The following is a 22,040-nucleotide window of genomic DNA, read 5'->3' as shown; positions in this document are numbered from 1 at the left end:
TTTCTGAACAGACAGCAGTAATTCTGTAACTTAGGCAAAGAACCTTTGGCGGTCTATGATTCTATAAGGAAATGAACGATGAATGTGAGTTGCAGTCTCATGTCTATCAGAGCAGAGAGATGTAGAGAGAGAGAGTGAATGTCATTCTAGTTCCGTGATATACAGTTGAAGTCTGAAGTTTACATTCACTTAGGTTGTAGTCATTAAAACTTGTTTTTCAACCACTCCACAAATGTCTTGTTAACAAACTATAGTTTTGGCAAGTTGGTTAGAACATCTACTTTGTGCATGACACAAGTAATATTTCCAACAATTGTTTACAGACAGATTATTTCACCAATAATTCACTGTATCACAATTCCAGTGGGTCAGAAGTTTACATACACTAAGTTGACTGTGCCTTTAAACAGCTTGGAAAATTCCAGAAAATTATGTTATGGCTTTAGAAGCTTCTGATAGGCTAATTGACATCATTTGAGTTAATTTGAGGTGTACCTGTGTATGTATTTCAAGGCCTACCTTCAAACTCAGTGCCTCTTTGCTTGACATCATGGGAAAATCAAAAGAAATCAGCCAAGACCTCAGAAAAAATTGTAGACCACAAGTCTGGTTCTTCCTTGGGAGCAATTTCCAAACGCCTGAAGGTATCACGTTCATCTGTACAAACAATAGTACGCAAGTATAAACACCATGGGACCATGCAGCCGTCATACCGCTCAGGAAGGAGACACGTTCTGTCTCCTAGAGATGAACGTACTTTGGTGCGAAAAGTACAAATCAATCACTGAACAGCAAAGGACCTTGTGAAGATGTTGGAGGAAATGGGTACAAAAGTATCTATATCCACAGTATAACGAGTCCTATATCGACATAACCTGATAGGCCGCTCAGCAAGGAAGAAGCCACTGCTCCGAAACCGCCATAAAAAAAGCCAGACTATGGTTTGCAACTGCACATGGGGACAAAGATCATACTTTTTGGAGAAATGTCCTCTGGTCTGATGAAACAAAAATAGAACTGTTTGGCCATAATGACCAATGTTATGTTTGGAGTAAAAAGGGGAGGCTTGCAAGCCGTAGAACACCATCACAACCGTGAAGCATGGGGGTGGCAGCATCATGTTGTGGGGGTGCTTTTCTGCAAGAGGGACTGGTGCACTTCATAAAATAGATGGCATCATGAGGCAGAAAAAGTATGTGGATATATTGAAGCATCATCTCAAGACATCAGTCAGGAAGTTAAAGTTTGGTCGCAAATGAGTCTTCCAAATGGACAATGACTCCAAGCATACTTCCAAAGTTGTGGCAAAATGGCTTAATGGACCACAACGTCAAGGTATTGGAGTGGCCATTACAAAGCCTTGACCTCAATCCTGTAGAAAATTTGTGTGCAGAACTGAAAAAGTGTGTGCGGGCAAGGAGGCCTACAAACCTGACTCAGTTACACCAGCTCTGTCAGGAGGAATGGGCCAAAATTTACCCAGCTTATTGTGGGAAGCTTGTGGAAGGCTACCCGAAATGTTTGATCCAAGTTAAACAATTTAAAGGCAATGTTACCAAATACTAATTGAGTGTATGTAAACTTCTGACCCACTGGGAATGTGATGAAAGAAATAAAAGCTGAAATAAATCATTCTCTCTACAATTATTCTGACATTTCACATTCCAAACATAAAGTGGTGATCCTAACTGACCTAAGACAGGGAATTTTTACTATGATTAAATGTCAGGAATTGTGAAAAACTGAGTTTAAATGTATTTGGCTAAGGTGTATGTAAACTCCGACTTCAACTGTAGCTAGCCGCCAGGTGGACTTCATGTCATTGGAGGAGTGGGTTAGTGAGTGACTTTATCCCTTCTTATCGCTTTTCGGTGGCTACACAACTTTTGAAGCACATGTCATTTGGTTAGCTAGCAAGAAATGTGAATTGCTTTGCTAGTTATCTAGTTAGCATATCTCTTGCATTTGCAAATTCACTCTAGCTAGCTATCTACTCTGATTTCAGAGACTCTTGTCTGAGTGGGCCAGAGCGCAGAATAACTGATGAATTTACGAATGCACAAGACCCGCTGAATATGGCCGGTGTCAGTAAACGTAGGCAAAAAAAGCAATTGTTAGTCACAAATGGTCTATATAAAAATGGTCAGTGAGGTGTTCTGTCATTTGTGTCTGGAAGTAGCTAGCTAGTAAGCTAGCCAACTTTAGCCTGTTAACTTGGGTGCTTGGTTGGGATAACGCATGAATTGGCAGGCAAACTGCAGAAGGACAAGCAGGATTTTCCCCATCGGTTATCCGTGCAATTTTGAAGGCCAACAAAAGCTGAAAAAGTTTGAGAGGGTTTATCTAATGTTCCTTTGTTAGATTTTAGCACATCTTGCTCTGGCTAGCTTTAGTTATTTTTCTTGTTGTTGTTGATGTGCACTTAGGGAAAGATAGCCTAACTTTTTACGGTTGTTTGATCAATAAGACTGTGAAGTTCCCAAATGTAAGAGGTCTGGTGTGGTATTTAGCTACATATTTGCAGAAATGCATTCAAGTTTATTTTGGGGCTTTTATTTTTTTTGCTTTTGCTGATCTAAAGTCGAGCTGTTAAATTGCCTGTAAACACACAGTTCGAAGTGAATGATGACAGGCCATTGTGGCGCATTTCTTGTTGGCATATACAGCGCATTCGGAAATTATTCATACCCCTTGACTTTCTCCACATTTTGTTACATTACAGCCTTATTCTTTAATTGATTAAATAGTTTTTTTCCCTCATCAAACTACACAAAATAATGACAAAGCAAAAACAGGATTTTATATTTTTTTGCCCCGAAAAACGGAAACATCACATTTAAAGTACATAAGAATTCAGACCCTTTACTCAGTACTTTAATGATGTGCCTTTGGCAGCGATTACAGCCTATAGTCTTTTTGGGTATGACGCTACAAGCTTGGCACACATGTTTTTGGGGAGTTTTTCCCATTCTTCTCTACAGATCCTCTCAAGCTTTGTCACGTTGGATGGGGAGCGTCGCTGCACAGCTATTTTCAGGTCTCTCTAGAGATGTTCGAACAGGTTCACGTCCGGGTTCTAGCTGGGCCACACACGGACATTCAGAGACTTATGTCCCGAAACCATACCTGCATTGTCTTGGCTGTGTACTTAGGGTCGTTGTCCTGTTGTAAGGTCCTGTCTGAGATCCTAAGCGCCCTGGAGCAGGTTTTCATCAAAGATCTCTCTGTACTTTGTTTATCTTTCCCCCGATCCTGACTAGTCTCCCAGTCCCTGCCGCTGAAAAACGTCCCAACAGCATGATGCTGCCACCATCATGCTTCACCATAGGGATGGTGCCAGGTTTGCTTCAGATGTGATGCTTGTCATTCAGGCAAAAGTTTTCAATCTTGGTTTCATGAGACCAGAGAATCTTGTTTCTCATGTTCTGAGATCCCTTTAGGTGCCTTTTGGCAAACTACAAGTGGGCTTTAATGTGCCTTTTACTGATGAGTGGCTTCTGTTTGGCCACTCTACCATAAAGGTAGGTGGTGGAGTGCTGTAGAGATGTGTGTCCTTCTGGATGGTACTCCCATTTCCACTCTGTAGCTCTGTCAGATTGGCCATCGGGTACTTGGTCACCTCCCTGACCAAGGCCCTACTCCCCCCGAATGCTCAGTTTGGATGGGCGGCCAGCTCTAGGAAGAGTCTTGGTGGTTCTAAACTTCTTCCATTTTAGAATGATGGAGGGAACTGTGTTCTTGTGGACCTTCAATATTTCAGAATTTTTTTGGTACCCTTCCCCAGATCTGTGCCTTGACACAATCCTGTCTCAGAGCTCTACGGACAATTCCTTCCACCTCATGGCTTGGTTTTGGTTTTGACACTGTCAACTGTGGGACTTTATATAGACAGGTGTGTGCCTTTCCAAAAAATGTCCAATCAATTGAATTTACCACAGGTGGACTCCAATCAAGTTGTAGAAACATCTCAAGGATGATCAAAGGAAACAGGACGCACCTGAGCGCAATTTTGAGTCTTATAGCAAAGGGTCTGAATACTTATGTAAATTAGGTATTTCTGTATTTATCTGTAATACATTTGCAAAACATTTCTAAAAAACAGTTTTTGCTTTGTCATTGTGGGGTTTGTGTGTAGATTGAAGAAAATAAATATTTAATCAATTTTAGAATAAGGCTGTAATGTGAAAAAAGACAAGGGATCTGAATACTGAATACTCAGATTGGCTATGGAGCACCGGTCTGCGTGGACTCCAGTTCTGGACTAGACAGATGTTTTTATTAGGTTAAATTTACTGCAGTGTCTATTTATTGTCCAAACGTGTGGCCACTTTCCCACTCTATATTGCTATTGAATTTTCACAAATTCCTTAGTACACATCATTCCCAAACATTCTAAGACTTCATGAAAATGTGAAAATGACCATGTATCTAAGTGCTCGCTTTCCAGAAAATGGGGGTGTATACAAACAGATTTTAATAAGATGTCCTGTTGCTAAAACGCTTTCAGTCCCACTTTAAAAGAGCAGAATATATACTAAATGGGCTGCTTGTAAATACAGGTCTATATGGGCTGCTCTCCAAGCTGACACAGTTATAAAGTGCACATGTAGTGATGATTTGTGTTTACACAGTGATTTTCTGTAGAATAAAGAGCAACTTTACACTGTGAGTAAAAATGTATCCTATCCACCACCTGGACCTGAACACTCACCACATTGGCAAACTCTTATATTTCACAGATGTAGTATTGGATCAACATTTTTTTTCAAATGAATATGTTACCATGTATGTTTAAGGCATAATGGTGAGACATTGGCAGCATTCCCACCACAGGTGGCTGGTGGCACCTTATTTGGGGAGGACGACCTCATAGTAAAGGCTGGAACGGAATGAATGTAACGGCATTCAATTTGCTCCATTCCAGCCTTTACTATGAGCCGTCACCTCCTCCCCAGCCTCCTGTGATTCACAAACACTGTTTTTCAAAATCTTATATAGTAAAACCATTAAAGATTCAGATGTCAAGGTTTTTGTATGACTTCTCTTGTCTGGAGGCAAATCCCAGTCCGGGTCCTAGTTCGCTGTCTTCGGTAGGCAGTCTGAACACTTAAGCAACCAGGAAAAGACATGATGTGATTCAATATTTTTATTTTATTTATTTTGTTCCAAATTGTTGTTTGACAACAGTGGTGTGAAAGGACCAATATTTCTGAGGCAATGTGTGAGATTTGAAAAAAAGTCCGTCCAGACCAAGACTGTAGAAGCCGCTCAAGTTATGACTTCATTTCTGGCCAACCCCACCTGTAGTCATATAGGACAACAAAGGGAAATAATCAGTTGTGTGCAGGGTTAAGAATTATAGGGTGGCTAGGGGGAACTTTGCAGCCCCATAATAAACCATCACCTTCTCCATTCAAACTCATGATAGATAATCAACATTACAGCTCATTCCAGGGGAGCAGGGACTGGAATACACATATATTTCACTGATAGATACTTATGATACCAAAAGAGGAGAGAGAAGAGCTTACCCAGTTCTTCAACTAGAAGAGTTTGTTGTTCCAGTAGAATTTGGTAAAAGGCTGATTTAGCCACCGCTCCTCCTGGTTTCAGGGCCACATACAGCTTTCTCATCTTGGACATACTGGTTTGGGCCGCAGTGATTTCAGAGTAATCCTCATCATGGATCATTTTCCTCTGGTGCAGGCCATCTGCTATTGGCATCACCATGGTAATCCTTTGAACAAGTTTTTCCATGTTATCATCCACAAATTGGGCACCTGGGTTAGATAACATCTGTTACTCAAACAACCTTAAAGAATGATTGATTTTCAGTGAATTCAACCATGAATGTACAGGACTATACAGGTGAGACCGAAATACAGAAGTTTTTCTTTCGGCATCATCTGACAAACATGACATAAGAAAGACCTTGCATCAGAATAGTTTCCTGAATGAAAATGACATTCAGTACTCACAATCTGAGTTATTAAAATGCATTTCATATCTGCACCCAACAAAGCTTTTTTAAGAGTTGAGCATGCCATATTTTCCATTATGAATATTTCCTCAGTAATATGCATACTGTTGTTTTGCAGATTGATAGACTCCTGACTTTAGGTCATCTATTTATTCATCTCAGTGTGAATCTGGTCAAGTACAGAACATTTTTTGTTCCATTTTTTGACGTATCTTCTTACAACACTAGTTCAGTAATATTTCAGCATGTATCTCATGCAAACAAGGCAGGTTATATTACCATACTGCTTTGTCTCCATGACTGCAGATTGAACCTGGCTAGACTGGGGAGAAGACTATATCATGATTTTTTTAGTCCAGTATATTTTTGAGCACATTTTTAGAGAAAAAACATGTAGTTAATTCTTGAATAACTTTTCTTATTTTGAGAAAAAAAGTTAGTCTTTGCAGTTGGAAATAGCAATCTCTAGGTTTCCTGTAAATGATTTGCAGAAATTACATTTTTCAGCCTCTTTGGAGGTTCTCTAAATGTGCCCCGTTTTATTACTACGTCTGTCAATCTAATCAAATGTATGATTTAGATCACCTGCTAAAAGAATAGTTACTGTCTGGATTTGATCTAACATAGCCTGAATTCTATCTAAAAACACCAGATTGTCCCCTGGTGGGATATACAATGAAATCAATGTGTAGATCATCAACATTACAGCTGATCCCAGGGCAGCAGAGACAGAGATTTAACATTGGTAAATAACGGGAATATAAATGTATTTGAGATGTTACCAACAGAAGAGAAAGAAAAGCTTACAAAAAGGGAGGGGGGGTGCTGCTTATCTAAATCTTTAACTAGAAGAGGTTAATGTTTCAGCAAAGCTTTGGAAAAGGTTGATTTAGCCATTTTCCTTTTGATTAGTCTCATCTGTGCCTGACTGACTGTTTATCTTTCTGCACAACAACAAAATCATATCAAGGGATATTTCACAGGCAGTGACTTGGGGTGGCAAACAGGATATGCAGACAGGACAGACAGACAGGACAACATATAATGACAAATGGGCGAAAGCTGCAACGGACCATATGCATGTAGGAGCAATTATATTATTATTATGAACTTCCGGCGCCGAAAAAAGAGATGGCCGCCTCGCTTCGCGTTCCTTGGAAAATATGCAGTATTTTGTTTTTTTATGTGTTATTTCTTACATCGGTACCCCAGGTAATCTTAGGTTTCATTACATACAGTCGGGAGGAACTACTGAATATACGATTAACGTCAACTCATCATCGTTCCTACCAGGAATATGACTTTCCCGAAACGGATCCAGTGTTTTGCCTTCCACCCAATACAATGGATCTGATCCCAGCCGGCGACCCTGTGCGACGCCGTAAAAGGGGCAAACGAGGCGGTCTCCTGGTCAGGCTTCGGAGACGGGCACATCGCGCTCCACTCCCTAGCATACTACTCGCCAATGTCCAGTCTCTTGACAATAAGGTTGATGAAATCCGAGCACGGGTAGCATTCCAGAGAGACATCAGGGATTGCAACGTGCTCTGCTTCACGGAAACATGGCTAACTCAAGAGACGCTAACGGAGTCGGTGCAGCCAGCTGGTTTCTTCATGCATCGCGCCGACAGAAACAAACATCTTTCTGGTAAGAAGAGGGGCGGGGGGGTATGCCTTATGATTAACGAGACGTGGTGTGATCATCATAACAACACACAGGAACTCAAGTCATTCTGTTCACCTGATCTAGAACTCCTCACAATCAAATGTCGACCGCATTATCTACCAAGGGAATTCTCTTCGATCATAATCACAGCCGTATATATTCCCCCCCAAGCAGACACATCGATGGCCCTGAACGAACTTTATCTGACTCTTTGTAAACTGGAAACCACACACCCTGAGGCTGCATTCATCGTAGCTGGGGATTTTAACAAGGCTAATCTAAAAACAAAACTCCCTAAATTCTATCAGCATATCGATTGTGCTACCAGGGCTGGAAAAACCCTAGATCATTGTTATACTAATTTCCGCGACGCATATAAGGCCCTCCCCCGCCCCCCTTTCGGAAAAGCTGACCACGACTCCATTTTGTTGATTCCAGCCTACAAACAGAAACTAAAACAACAAGCTCCCGCGCTCAGGTCTGTTCAACGCTGGTCCGACCAATCTGAATCCACGCTTCAAGACTGCTTCGATCACGCGGATTGGAATATGTTCCGCATTGCGTCCAACAACAATATTGACGAATATGCTGATTCGGTGAGCGAGTTCATTAGGAAGTGCATTGACGATGTCGTACCCACAGCAACGATTAAAACATTCCCAAACCAGAAACCGTGGATTGACGGCAGCATTCGCGTGAAACTGAAAGCGCGAACCACTGCTTTTAACCAGGGCAAGGTGACCGGAAGCATGACCGAATACAAACAGTGTAGCTATTCTCTCCGCAAGGCAATCAAACAGGCTAAGTCCCAGTACAGAGACAAAATCGAGTCGCAATTCAACAGCTCAGACACAAGAGGTATGTGGCAGGGTCTACAGTCAACCAGCCCCGTCGCGGACCAGGATGTCTTGCTCCCAGACAGGCTAAACAACTTTTTTGCCCGCTTTGAGGACAATACAGTGCCACTGACACGGCCCCCTACCAAAACCTGCGGGCTCTCCTTCACTGCAGCCGAGGTGAGTAAAACATTTAAACGTGTTAACCCTCGCAAGGCTGCAGGCCCAGACGGCATTCCCAGCCGCGTCCTCAGAGCATGCGCAGACCAGCTGGCTGGTGTGTTTACGGACATATTCAATCAATCCTTATCCCAGTCTGCTGTTCCCACATGCTTCAAGAGGGCCACCATTGTTCCTGTTCCCAAGAAAGCTAAGGTAACTGAGCTAAACGACTACCGCCCCGTAGCACTCACTTCCGTCATCATGAAGTGCTTTGAGAGACAAGTGAAGGACCATATCACCTCCACCCTACCGGACACCCTAGACCCACTCCAATTTGCTTACCGACCCAATAGGTCCACAGACGACGCAATCGCAACCACACTGCACACTGCCCTAACCCATCTGGACAAGAGGAATACCCATGTGAGAATGCTGTTCATCGATTACAGCTCAGCATTTAACACCATAGTACCCTCCAAACTCGTCATCAAGCTCGAGACCCTGGGTCTCGACCCCGCCCTGTGCAACTGGGTCCTGGACTTCCTGACGGGCCGCCCCCAGGTGGTGAGGGTAGGTAACAACATCTCCACCCCGCTGATCCTCAACACTGGGGCCCCACAAGGGTGCGTTCTGAGCCCTCTCCTGTACTCCCTGTTCACCCACGACTGCGTGGCCATGCACGCCTCCAACTCAATCATCAAGTTTGCGGATGACACTACAGTGGTAGGCTTGATTACCAACAACGACGAGACGGCCTACAGGGAGGAGGTGAGGGCCCTCGGAGTGTGGTGTCAGGAAAATAACCTCACACTCAACGTCAACAAAACAAAGGAGATGATTGTGGACTTCAGGAAACAGCAGAGGGAGCACCCCCCTATCCACATCAACGGGTCAGTAGTGGAGAAGGTGGAAAGTTTTAAGTTCCTCGGTGTACACATCACGGACAAACTGAATTGGTCCACCCACACAGACAGCGTTGTGAAGAAGGCGCAGCAGCGCCTCTTCAACCTCAGGAGGCTGAAGAAATTCGGCTTGTCACCAAAAGCACTCACAAACTTCTACAGATGCACAATCGAGAGCATCCTGTCGGGCTGTATCACCGCCTGGTACGGCAACTGCTCCGCCCACAACCGTAAGGCTCTCCAGAGGGTAGTGAGGTCTGCAGAACGCATCACCGGGGGCAAACTACCTGCCCTCCAGGACACCTACACCACCCGATGTCACAGGAAGGCCATAAAGATCATCAAGGACAACAACCACCCAAGCCACTGCCTGTTCACCCCGCTATCATCCAGAAGGCGAGGTCAGTACAGGTGCATCAAAGCAGGGACCGAGAGACTGAAAAACAGCTTCTATCTCAAGGCCATCAGACTGTTAAACAGCCACCACTAACATTTAGCGGCCGCTGCCAACATACTGACTCAACTCCAGCCACTTTAAAAATGGGAATTGATGGGAATTATGTAAAAATGTACCACTAGCCACTTTAAACAATGCCACTTAATATAATGTTTACATACCCTACATTACCCATCTCATATGTATATACTGTACTCTATATCATCTACTGCATCTTGCCATCTTTATGTAATACATGTACCACTAGCCACTAAACTATGCCACTTTATGTTTACATACCCTACAGTACTCATCTCATATGTATATACCGTACTCTATACCATCTACTGCATCTTGCCTATGCCGTTCTGTACCACCACTCATTCATATATCTTTATGTACATATTCTTTATCCCTTTACACTTGTGTGTGTGTATAAGGTAGTAGTTGTGGAATTGTTAGGTTAGATTACTTGTTGGTTATTACTGCATTGTCGGAACTAGAAGCACAAGCATTTCGCTACACTCGCATTAACATCTGCTAACCATGTGTATGTGACTAATAACATTTGATTTGATTTGATTTGATTTGATTTGATATTTTGTCTATATGGATCACATCCTGTCTGAGGTTATAAAAAGTAAAGGTGTCCAGACTTTTTTCAGTCTATTGACCAAAAGGTTGATTTAAGAAAAGTTTAAAAAAAAAAATTGGAGTATGCATGACTGCAAGTTCACTGGACTTTCACTTACAAGTATTGACATTTTTCTTTTGTACCTGGAGCAATACAAGGAGTGCAAATAACTCTGTTTTTCATATCTGATCTATTTGACAAGCTGTTCTCTCACACTCATATGAGTGGAAGTTAAGAGAAATGAGAGATATAGAGAGTAAGGGAAGAGCAGAGAGAGAGGGTTGAAGAGACGATAATGAAATTATTATTTTACCTTTGTCGATTAGTTTTGAGGACAAGCCATCAGCCACATCCTACAGTAAGCAGAAAGTAAAGCAATTTACAAAATCACAATTGATATGTTTGAAAACCATAATATGAGCAGACTTACAGCCCCAAAAAGCACCATTCTGCACTAACTGTATTTTTTTGTCAGACATTTTGAACAACACAAATAAATAATTATAAAATTTTAAACTCAATAAATATGAAAATATATACAAAAATAAGACTCTTAAATATCCCCCCGTTTCTTTGCTCTTTTCCCCAATTCTAGAGTCATTAGTCCCACTGCTGTCCGTCTGCTGTTGCCCCGTACCCTCCATGTTCACCCCACTTTTCATGTGTCCAGGATTAAGCCCTTGTCTCACAGTCTTGTGTTTTCTGTTTCTAGGCCCATCCCTCCCCCCGGGTCATCGATGGCCAGCCAGCGTATACGGTGAGACGTCTCCTGAGTGTTCGACCACGGGGCAAGAGTTTCCAGTACCTGGATGTCTGGGAGGGTTATGGCCCGGAGGAGAGGTGCTGGGTTCCTGCTAAATACATCCTGGACCCGGCACTCATTGCCGATTTCCACTGCCCAGTCAGCCAGGTATGTGTCCAGGTAGGACGCCAGGTGGAACCATAGGGGGGGTACTGTCACACCTTGATCTGTTCCACCTGTCCTTGTGATTGTCTCCACCCCCTCCAGGTGTCGCTTATTTTCCCCAGTGTATTTATCCCTGTGTTTCCTGTCTCTCTGTGCCAGTTCGTCTTGTCTGTTTCAAGTCAACCAGCGTGTTTTTCCCGTACTCCTGCTTATTCTATTCTCTCTTTTGCTAATCCTCCCGGTTTTGACCCTTGCCTGTTTTCTGGACTCCATACCCGCCTGCCTGACCAGTCTGCCTGCCCTGACCTCGAGCCTGCCTGCCACTCTGTACCTCCTGGACTCTGAACTGGTTTTGACCTTTTGCCTGTCCACGACCATTCTCTTGCTTACCCTTTTGGAACTAATAAATATCTAATGGTCAAACCATCTGCATCCCATAGCTTCATCTGGGTCTGGCCTCGAGCCCTTATACCTTTATCCCCCCCCCACTAACTGTAATTTTTAATCAGACATTTGGAACAACACAAATAAACAATCATAACATTTAAAACTAGATAAATATGAAAATATATACAAAATAAGACTCATAAATATCAAGAAGTAACAAAGACAAATAGAAACAAATTGTAATGTATAAAAACAAATTAAAAAGGAATCAAAATATGACTCTATTACCCTATTGCTAACAAAAAACACACTAATAAAACTAAATTGCACAAATCCTATATCACACAAATACACAAATAGAATAACACACTTATGAAGAAGAGAACCTGATTATTACACTATTGCACTTCAAACAAGAAACACACAAACTAAATTGCACAACTAATTGCATTACTAATTGCTTCAGTACTGTACAAAGTTAGAGGTGCGCTATTTGATAGATTCCCCCGCTCCCCCAACCTCGGTCTTCCAGTGGGGAGACCTGAGGTCAACCTACCCCCGCTCCCCCAACCTCGGTCTTCCAGTGGGAGGACCTGAGGTCAACCTACCCCCGCCCCCTACCTCGGTCTTCCAGTGGGGAGACCTGAGGTCAACCTACCCCTGCTCCCCCAACCTCAGACTTCCAGTGGGGAGACCTGAGGTCAACCTACCCCCGCTCCCCCAACCTTGGTCTTCCAGTGGGAGGACCTGAGGTCAACCTACCCCCGCCCCCCTACCTCGGTCTTCCAGTGGGAGGACCTGAGGTCAACCTACCCCCGCTCCCCCAACCTCAGACTTCCAGTGGGGAGACCTGAGGTCAACCTACCCCCGCTCCCCCAACCTCAGACTTCCAGTGGGAGGACCTGAGGTCAACCTACCCCCGCCCCCCTACCTCGGTCTTCCAGTGGGGAGACCTGAGGTCAACCTACCCCCGCTCCCCCAACCTTGGTCTTCCAGTGGGAGGACCTGAGGTCACCCTACCCCCGCCCCCCTACCTCGGTCTTCCAGTGGGGAGACCTGAGGTCAACCTACCCCTGTCCCCCTCCCCATCTCGTATTTCTGAGTGGGAGACCTTCCCAGGCAGTAGCCTCCCTAGCTCACAAACTAGAATCAGGGCCACCACTCCGACGAGGTTAATTGACCCACAGTCCCACACGGTGACATATCATTGATGTGAGGTGCAAATGAGCGATAGAAAACCGATCGCGCAAATGTCACCATTACGAATGTTTTTTACATGTATTTATTTTTGGTGCGGGCGCCCTCTGCCGCCCACGGCAAGGTGCCGTCCTGAGCGGCTGCCCATGTCGCCTATACCTAAATCTGCCACTGTTTACAGGATATGAGCAGACCAATAGTTATGTAGGCAATGTTATTCTGTGTTTTCTCATCAAACCATAGATGCATCTCAGTGAAGGCCAAATTCTCTTACCTGTGTTGGAGGGAGTGAACCAGTCTTCACATTAGCAGAGATATTCACCTTGTCTTTTGGACATGCTGTAGAAGGAAGTTTAACATTCTATATTTGGTCTATGATTTAGGTGAACTCGATCAAGTCAATACTTGGATGCTAAGTTCAATAGTAGTATTAGTTGTTATAAAGTGTTATACCATGTGGCTTTGAACTTGCAGATACATGGAGGGCGCCAACACCTGATGTTTTACTTCCCGAGTCCTAGAGAGAGGGTATGATAGAGGGAAGAGTAGAATGAGGAGACAGTTATTAGTATGCTATGTTCCAATGCCCACACAAGCACTACCACGTAAATGCATGACAAATACATTGGTTTATTCCGAGTGGTACACTAGTGTACATATTAGAACGTAGCTTTAGTGTCTTGTTCTGTACCAGTTTTGTAAGTACTTGATGGACGGCATTGATTATCCCCTTCTTGTGCTTCTCAAACACTCTTTCTGTCACAAGGAAGCATTCTGAAAAATAAACAGGAAGAGTTCCAAACGACACGTATCAGTGATGTGTAAAACTCATAAATAAAGACATACATGCTTATGTTATGACAATCAAGATGTACACAATCCTAACTGGATGAGTATAGCTACACTATGTGATAAAAAAATGAATATTCCAATTACACTCCTGTACTCTTACCCTTGAAGGGGGGTCTCTTAGAGGGCTCATGGTCCCAGCACTTCTCCATGAGCTCCACCAGGTCCCCTAGCCCCTCAACCTGCTCTTTGTCCACTGCCTCCAGGGAAGGCCTCTGTCCCCTGTCTTTGATGAGAAAACAGAACCTGCTGGAGTCTCCGGCATGTACATCTAGAAGAGATTGAAGAGTAAAGGTAAGATGCTCCAAAAAGTCTTAAACAGTCCTGTCATATTTCTCTATGAATGTAGATGTAATGTTTATGAACAGTTATTATTGTCTATGTGGTGCAGTATAATGTAACGATTAAAAAAATAAAAGTAATAATAATTTTAAAAACCTTTTTCATGATCACAATCTTGTGAAACCCGAACCCTCCAAGATCCCCCCACAGTTCCCCAATAGCTGTCCCTCAACCATTTACATTTACATTTACATTTAAGTCATTTAGCAGACGCTCTTATCCAGAGCGACTTACAAATTGGAAAGACCATTCGAGACCCCTCCCACAGTCCCCCCCCCCGAAGAAACAAAATAAAAAATACAATTATTTCCATTCGCCACCCCCAAGAACCCCCCAATGCACTAACAACCAAGAGAATGAACTAAAGAGAAAAAAGGAAAAGACAGAAGAAAACAGCAAACAATGCAAAAAAACAACAACATTTAAAACAAAGGACATCAAGGAGAACTGAAATCATAACAGCAATGCCTACTTTATATGTTAGTGTGCATGTCTGGCACTATTACATGTATGTGTGTGTTCTTGTATGTGTTTATTTGAATGAGAGTGTGTGTATATGGATGTGTACAAACACCTGCACGGCATCAGCCTTTGTCAAACCGGCATTAGTTGTAAAAACACTGCCACTTAGTGTCATTCAAATGTACTTTTATTATGTTTTATTTTGACTTTTTTTCCCTTTATCTTTTGACCATCATTATCTCTCTCACACAGCAACTCCACTCCCACTTGTCTCCAATTCCACATACCCAACCCTCAGCTTCCCTCCGCCCATCCCATCTAACTCTGCTGGCCACCCACTTCGTGTTTCTACGCAACACATATCTTTCAACTATGCTATGATGTTTAACGTACAATTTCAATCTATCTAATCGAATATAATCTACAGATTGCGTGGTGAAGCTAAATACTTTTACTAAGAGTATTAGTATATTAGTAATTGACTGACCCGGTCTCTCCAGATCTCCTAACAGTACTATTTCTAGGGTCAATTTTAGATCAATGCTATGCATTTTCAGCCATTCCTGAACATGAGACCAGAAACAGGCTACCTGAGGTCAATACCAAAATATATGGTCTATTGATTCTGTATCCTCACAACAAAGTCTGCAGAGCTTCGATGATTTTATGCCCCAAATATTCAACATTTGGATGGTGGCAAGAATTCTATATAATAATTTTAGCTGAAAAGCACGAAGTCTTGAATCTTGCGTTGTTTTATATATCAACTCGTACCATGGAATCGGTACATCAAAAATCTCATCCCAAATATTTTACAATCTGTATGGCACAGTTGTCAACATCCTGGTCCTCAAATGAAACTGGTATACTTTCCTATTTATGCTATTTTTATTCCTCCGCCAGTTCTGATCCTTTATATTGGGCAGACAGACAATTTCCCTACCTCCTCCCGCTGCCACCCGCCTCCTCCATTTTTGGGGCAATGCTGTAATCAATTGGTTGCACTCTTGGATTGAGCAGACCTTCCCGTACAATTCTGATAACTCCATGAAGGACATAACTCTACCATTATAATTTACAATATCATTAACTTTTTAGGGCTACAATCCCGTTAACGGGATCGAAATGACAACAGCCAGTGAAAGTGCAGGGCACCAAATTCAAACAACAGAAATCTCATAATTAAAATTCCTCAAGCATACAAGTATTTCACACCATTTTAAAGATACACTTCTTGTTAATCCCACCACAGTGTCCGATTTCAAAAAGGCTTTACAGCGAAAGCACCACAAACGATTATGTTAGGTCACCGCAAAATCACAGAAAAACACAGCCATTTTTCCAGCCAAAGACAGGAGTCACAAAAAGCAGAAATAGAGATAAAATGAATCACTAACCTTTGATGATCTTCATCAGATGACACTCAAAGGACTTCATGTTACACAATACATATATGTTTTGTTCGATTAAGTTCATATTTATATCCAAAAACCTCAGTTTACATTGGCGCCATGTTCAGAAATGACTCCAAAATATCAGGAGAAATTGCAGAGAGCCACATCAAATAACAAAAATACTCATCATAAACTTTGATGAAAGATACATGTTTTACATAGAATTAAAGATAAACTTGTTCTTAATGCAACCGCTGTGTCAGATTTCAAAAAAGCTTTACGGCAAAAGCACAATATTCAATAATCTGAGAACAGCGTTTAGCCACAAAAGGAAGCCATACAGTTACCCGCCAAATTGTGGAGTCAACAAAAGTCATAAATAGCATTATAAATCTTCACTTAACTTTGCTGATCTTCGTCGGAATGCACTCCCAGGACTCCCAGTTCCACAAGAAATGTTTGTTTTGTTCGGTAATGTCCATCATTTATGTCCAAATAGCTACTTTTGTTAGCGCGTTTGGTAAACAAATCCAAAGTCACGAAGCGCGTTCACAAAAAGCAGACGAAATGTTAAAAAGTTCCGTAACAGTCAGTAGAAACATGTCAAACGATGTATTGAATCAATCTTTAGGATGTTTTAACATAAATCTTCAATAATGTTCCAACCGGAGAATTCCATTGTCTTCAGAAGTGCGATGGAACAGAGCTCCCTCTCATGTGAACGCACATGGTCAGAGCATGGTCAGCTCATGGCAGACCTTACTCATTCCCCTCTTTCTTCGGCCCCACTTCACAGTAGAAGCATCAGACAAGGTTCTAAAGACTGTTGACATCTAGTGGAAGCCGTAGGAAGTGCAAACTGACCCATATCCCACGGTGTATTTGATAGGCGATGAGTTGAAAACCTACAAACCTCAGATTTCCCACTTCCTGGTTGGATTTTTTTTCTCAGGTTTTTGCCTGCAATATGAGTTCTGTTATACTCACAGACATCATTCAAACAGTTTTAGAAACTTCAGAGTGTTTTCTATCCAATACTAATAATAATATGCATATATTAGCAACTGGGACTGAGGAGCAGGCAGTTTCCTCTGGGCACCTTTTCATCCGAGCTACTCAATACTGCCCCTGCAGCTAAGAACAAAATACCCTTTTCATACATCTTTTGTCACGATCGTGTGTAGGAGAGACGGACCAAAACGCAGCATGAGGAAAATAAGCCATCTTCTTTTAATTAAATGAACGAAGATGAACATAAAACGAAAACACTATACAAACAAACAAAACAACAAATGATCGTGAAGCTAAATAACGCAAGTGCACAGACAAGCAACAAACGTTAAACAAGACAACTACCCACAAAAGCCTACTGCCTATGGCTACCTTAAATATGGCTCCCAATCAGAGACAAATGAATGACAGCTGTCTCTGATTGAGACCCAATCCAGGCAGCCATAGACATAACTAGACAACCTCACAATTATCTATCCCATACACAATACAACACCCATAGACTAAACAAAACACACACAACATACAATGCCCACCCCAACTCACGCCCTGACCAACTAAACATAATCAAAATAACATAAAAATAGGTCAGGAACGTGACATAACCCCCCCCCTCAAGGTGCGTACTCCGAACGCACCACCAAAAGTCTAGGGGAGGGTCTGGGTGGGCATCTGTCCACGGTGGTGGCTCAGGCTGAGGGCGAGGTCCCCACCCCACCATAATCAATCCCCGCTTCTTTATCCCCCTCACAATGCCCACCCTCCAAATAACCCCACCTAAATTAAGGGGCATCATCAGGATAAGGAGCAGCACCGGAATGAGGGGCAACACCGGAATGAGGGGCAACACCAGAATGAGGGGCAACACCAGAATGAGGGGCAACACCAGAATGACTGGCGGATCCTGGCTGGCTGGCTCTGGACGCTCTTGGCTGGTTGACGGCTCTGGACGGTCATGGCTGGCTGACGGCTCTGGACGGTCATGGCTCGCTGACGGCTCTGGACGGTCATGGCTCGCTGACGGCTCTGGACGGTCATGGCTCGCTGACGGCTCTGGACGGTCATGGCTCGCTGACGGCTCTGGACGGTCATGGCTCGCTGACGGCTCTGGACGGTCATGGCTCGCTGACGGCTCTGGACGGTCATGGCTCGCTGACGGCTCTGGACGGTCATGGCTGGCTGAAGGCTCTGGCTGATCCGGTCTGGCGGAAGGCTCTGGCTGATCCGGTCTGGCGGAAGGCTCTGGCTGATCCGGTCTGGCGGAAGGCTCTGGCTGATCCGGTCTGGCGGAAGGCTCTGGCTGATCCGGTCTGGCGGAAGGCTCTGGCTGATCCGGTCTGGCGGAAGGCTCTGGCTGATCCGGTCTGGCGGAAGGCTCTGGCTGATCCGGTCTGGCGGAAGGCTCTGGCGGCTCCGGTCTGGCGGACGGCTCTAGCGGCTCCTGTCTGGCGGACGGCTCTAGCGGCTCCTGTCTGGCGGACGGCTCTGTAGGCTCATGGCAGACGGGCGGCTTTGCAGGCTCATGGCAGACGGGCGGCTTTGCAGGCTCATGGCAGACGGACAGTTCAGACGGCGTATGGCAGACGGGCAGTTCAGGCACCGCTGGGCAGACGGGCAGTTCAGGCGCCGCTGGGCAGACGGGCAGTTCAGGCGCCGCTGGGCAGACGGGCAGTTCAGGCGCCGCTGGGCAGACGGGCAGTTCAGGCGCCGCTGGGCAGACGGGCAGTTCAGGCGCCGCTGGGCAGACGGGCAGTTCAGGCACCGCTGGGCAGACGGGCAGTTCAGGCGCCGCTGGGCAGACGGCAGACTCTGGCCGGCTGAGACGCACTATAGGCCTGGTGCGTGGTACCGGAACTGGAGGTACCGGGCTAAGGACACGCACCTCAGGGCGAGTGCGGGGAACAACAACAGGGCACACTGGACTCTCGTGGCGCACTCTAGGCCTGGTGCGTGGTACCGGAACTGGAGGTACCGGGCTGAGGGCACGCACCTCAGGGCGAGTGCGGGGAGAAGGAACAGTGTGTACAGGGCTCTGGAGACGCACAGGAGGCTTGGTGTGTGGTGCCGGAACTGGAGGCACTGGGCTGGAGACACGCACCATAGGGAGAGTGCGTGGAGGAGGAACAGGGCTCTGGAGATGCACTGGAAGCCTGGTGCGTGGTGTAGGCACTGGAGGTACTGAGCTGGTGTGGGAAGGTGGCGCCGGATATACCGGACCGTGAAGGAGGACACATGCTCTTGAGCACCGAGCCTCCCCAACCTTACCAGGTTGAATGGTCCCCGTAGCCCTGCCAGTGCGGCGAGGTGGAATAGCCCGCACTGGGCTATGCAGGCGAACCGGGGACACCACCTGTAAGGCTGGTGCCATGTACGCCGGCCCGAGGAGACGTACCGGAGACCAGATACGTTGGGCCGGCTTCATGGCACTCGGCTCGATGCCCAACCTAGCCCTCCCAGTGCGGCAAGGTGGAATAGCCCGCACTGGGCTAAGCACGCGTACTGGGGACACCGTGCGCTTTACCGCATAACACGGTGTCTGACCAGTACGACGCCCTCTTACTCCACGGCAAGCCCGGGGAGTTGGCTCAGGTATCCAACCCTGCTTCGCCACACCCCCCTTTAGCCCCCCCCCAATAAATTTTTGGGTGTTACTCACGGGCTTTTCAGGCTTCCGTGCAAGACGCGTCCCCTCATAACTCCGGTTCTTCACTCCGGTAGCCTCTGCTCTCCTCAGTGCCTCCAGCTGTTCCCATGGGAGGCGATCCCTTCCAGCCAGGATCTCCTCCCATGTGTAGCAACCTTTACCGTCCAAAACATCCTCCCATGTCCATGAGTCCTGTTTACTTTGCCGCTGTTGTTGGTTCCGCTCACGCTGCTTGATCCTGTTGTGGTGGGTAGTTCTGTCACGATCGTGTGTAGGAGAGACGGACCAAAACGCAGCATGAGGAAAATAAGCCATCTTCTTTTAATTAAATGAACGAAGATGAACATAAAACGAAAACACTATACAAACAAACAAAACAACAAATGATCGTGAAGCTAAATAACGCAAGTGCACAGACAAGCAACAAACGTTAAACAAGACAACTACCCACAAAAGCCTACTGCCTATGGCTACCTTAAATATGGCTCCCAATCAGAGACAAATGAATGACAGCTGTCTCTGATTGAGACCCAATCCAGGCAGCCATAGACATAACTAGACAACCTCACAATTATCTATCCCATACACAATACAACACCCATAGACTAAACAAAACACACACAACATACAATGCCCACCCCAACTCACGCCCTGACCAACTAAACATAATCAAAATAACATAAAAATAGGTCAGGAACGTGACATCTTTCCCATAAATACAGGTATTTTATCAACCAGCACATTTGAGTTCAGCCATAATATTTGTTCTATCTTTTCAGGGGGATGAAATTGAAATTGTAACCAGCTCTGCAATGCTTGTTTGAAAAATACAGATACTTTGAAAAAAGTATAATTTTCAATTAATCAAAAATGAGACATGGCAATCTGCACAAATGCAAAAAGGCCATTTTTAAACAATTTAATTTTTTTTTTTTTTTTTTTTTTTTACCGTTATTTTACCAGGTAAGTTGACTGAGAACACGTTCTCATTTGCAGCAACGACCTGGGGAATAGTTACAGGGGAGAGGAGGGGGATGAATGAGCCAATTATAAACAATGGATGAGCTTTTCTTATTAATTTACTTGAGAACCATTTAGGGTTCAAATAAAACTTTTGAATGAGTGAAGCTTTTAGAGAGAGGTTTAGTGCTTTTATATTTAATAATCTCAACCCACCCAAGTCATATTCATTATATAGATAGGCTCGTTTTATTTTGTCTGGTTTAGCGTTCCAGATAAAGCAAAATATTTTTGCTCATATGATTTGAAAAACGAATCATCAGGAGTAGGCAGCGCCATAAGTAAGTGAGTAAACTGAGATATGACTAAGGAGTTGATCAGAGCAATTTTCCATAAATAGACAGGTATTTACCTCCATGGTAGCAGGATCTTGTCTATTTTTACACGTTTTCTATTGAAATTCATTGTGGAGAGCTTATTTATATCTTTTGTGATATGAATACCGAGTATGTCTACTTCACCATCAGCCAATTTTATAGGGAAGCTGCAAGGTAATGTAAAAGTTGTATTTTTTAAGGATCCAATACGTAATATTATACACTTTTTTAGTCCAGAGAGTACAGAAAAGAAAAGTTATCTCTTTAATGAGACATTGCAGGGATCTAGCTTACGGACTTAACATAAAACTTGAGTCATCGGCATACATGGACACCTTTGTTTTTAAGCCTTGGATTTCTAATCCTCTAATGTTGTTATTGGATCTGATTTTAATAGCTAGCATTTTGATGGCCATAACGAATAGATATGGTGACAGTGGACACCCTTGTTTGACTCCTCTAGAAAATTCAAAACTCTCTGAGAAGTAGCCGTTATTTACTATTTTACACCTGGGGTTGCTATACATTATTTTTTACCCATTTTATAAGAGAATTACTGAAATTGAAAAAATCCAGGCATTTATAAATAAAATCCAATCTTACTTTATCAAATTCCTTTTCAAAATCCGCTATAAATACCATTCCTGGCTTCTTATATGTTTCATGCTGTTCTATTATTTCTAGTAGTTGTCGTATATTATCTCCAATGTATCGTCCATGTAAAAAAGCTGTCTGATCAGGATGAACAATACCTGGTAAAACCCTTTTAATTCTGAGTGCTATTCATTTTGCTAGTATTTTTGCATCACAAGATTGAAGTGTAAGGGCCCTCCAGTTTTTTAGATAGACCGGGTCTTTATATTTGCCATCTGGGTCTTGTTTTAATAATAAAGA

General features: G+C 43.9%; 1 protein-coding gene across 3 annotated transcripts in view; it reads right to left on the bottom strand.

The window, feature by feature from the left end:
- Positions 1–5,131: 5,131 nt before the first annotated feature.
- LOC139540501 (receptor-interacting serine/threonine-protein kinase 3-like) overlaps positions 5,132–22,040 on the bottom strand; it is a 35,700-nt gene continuing 18,791 nt past the window's right edge. Inside the window, exons 6-12 of one of the 3 annotated variants that reach the window (XM_071344385.1) lie at positions 14,060–14,227; positions 13,799–13,881; positions 13,561–13,624; positions 13,382–13,446; positions 10,930–10,969; positions 5,532–5,780; positions 5,132–5,301 (exon numbers count right to left, since the gene is read on the bottom strand). In XM_071344385.1, the coding sequence (XP_071200486.1) occupies positions 5,282–5,301; positions 5,532–5,780; positions 10,930–10,969; positions 13,382–13,446; positions 13,561–13,624; positions 13,799–13,881; positions 14,060–14,227 (689 nt within the window). In that variant the 3' untranslated portion in view covers positions 5,132–5,281. Of the gene's footprint in view, positions 5,302–5,531; positions 5,781–10,929; positions 10,970–13,381; positions 13,447–13,560; positions 13,625–13,798; positions 13,882–14,059; positions 14,228–22,040 lie in introns of those variants that run through there. The other 2 variants (XM_071344386.1, XM_071344387.1) reach the window with 2 other exon arrangements.

The sequence above is a fragment of the Salvelinus alpinus genome, chromosome 15, assembly GCF_045679555.1.
Source record: "Salvelinus alpinus chromosome 15, SLU_Salpinus.1, whole genome shotgun sequence".
NCBI lineage: Eukaryota > Metazoa > Chordata > Actinopteri > Salmoniformes > Salmonidae > Salvelinus > Salvelinus alpinus.
Note: the sequence above shows the minus strand (reverse complement) of the source record. Positions and strands in the feature narration are given on the sequence as shown.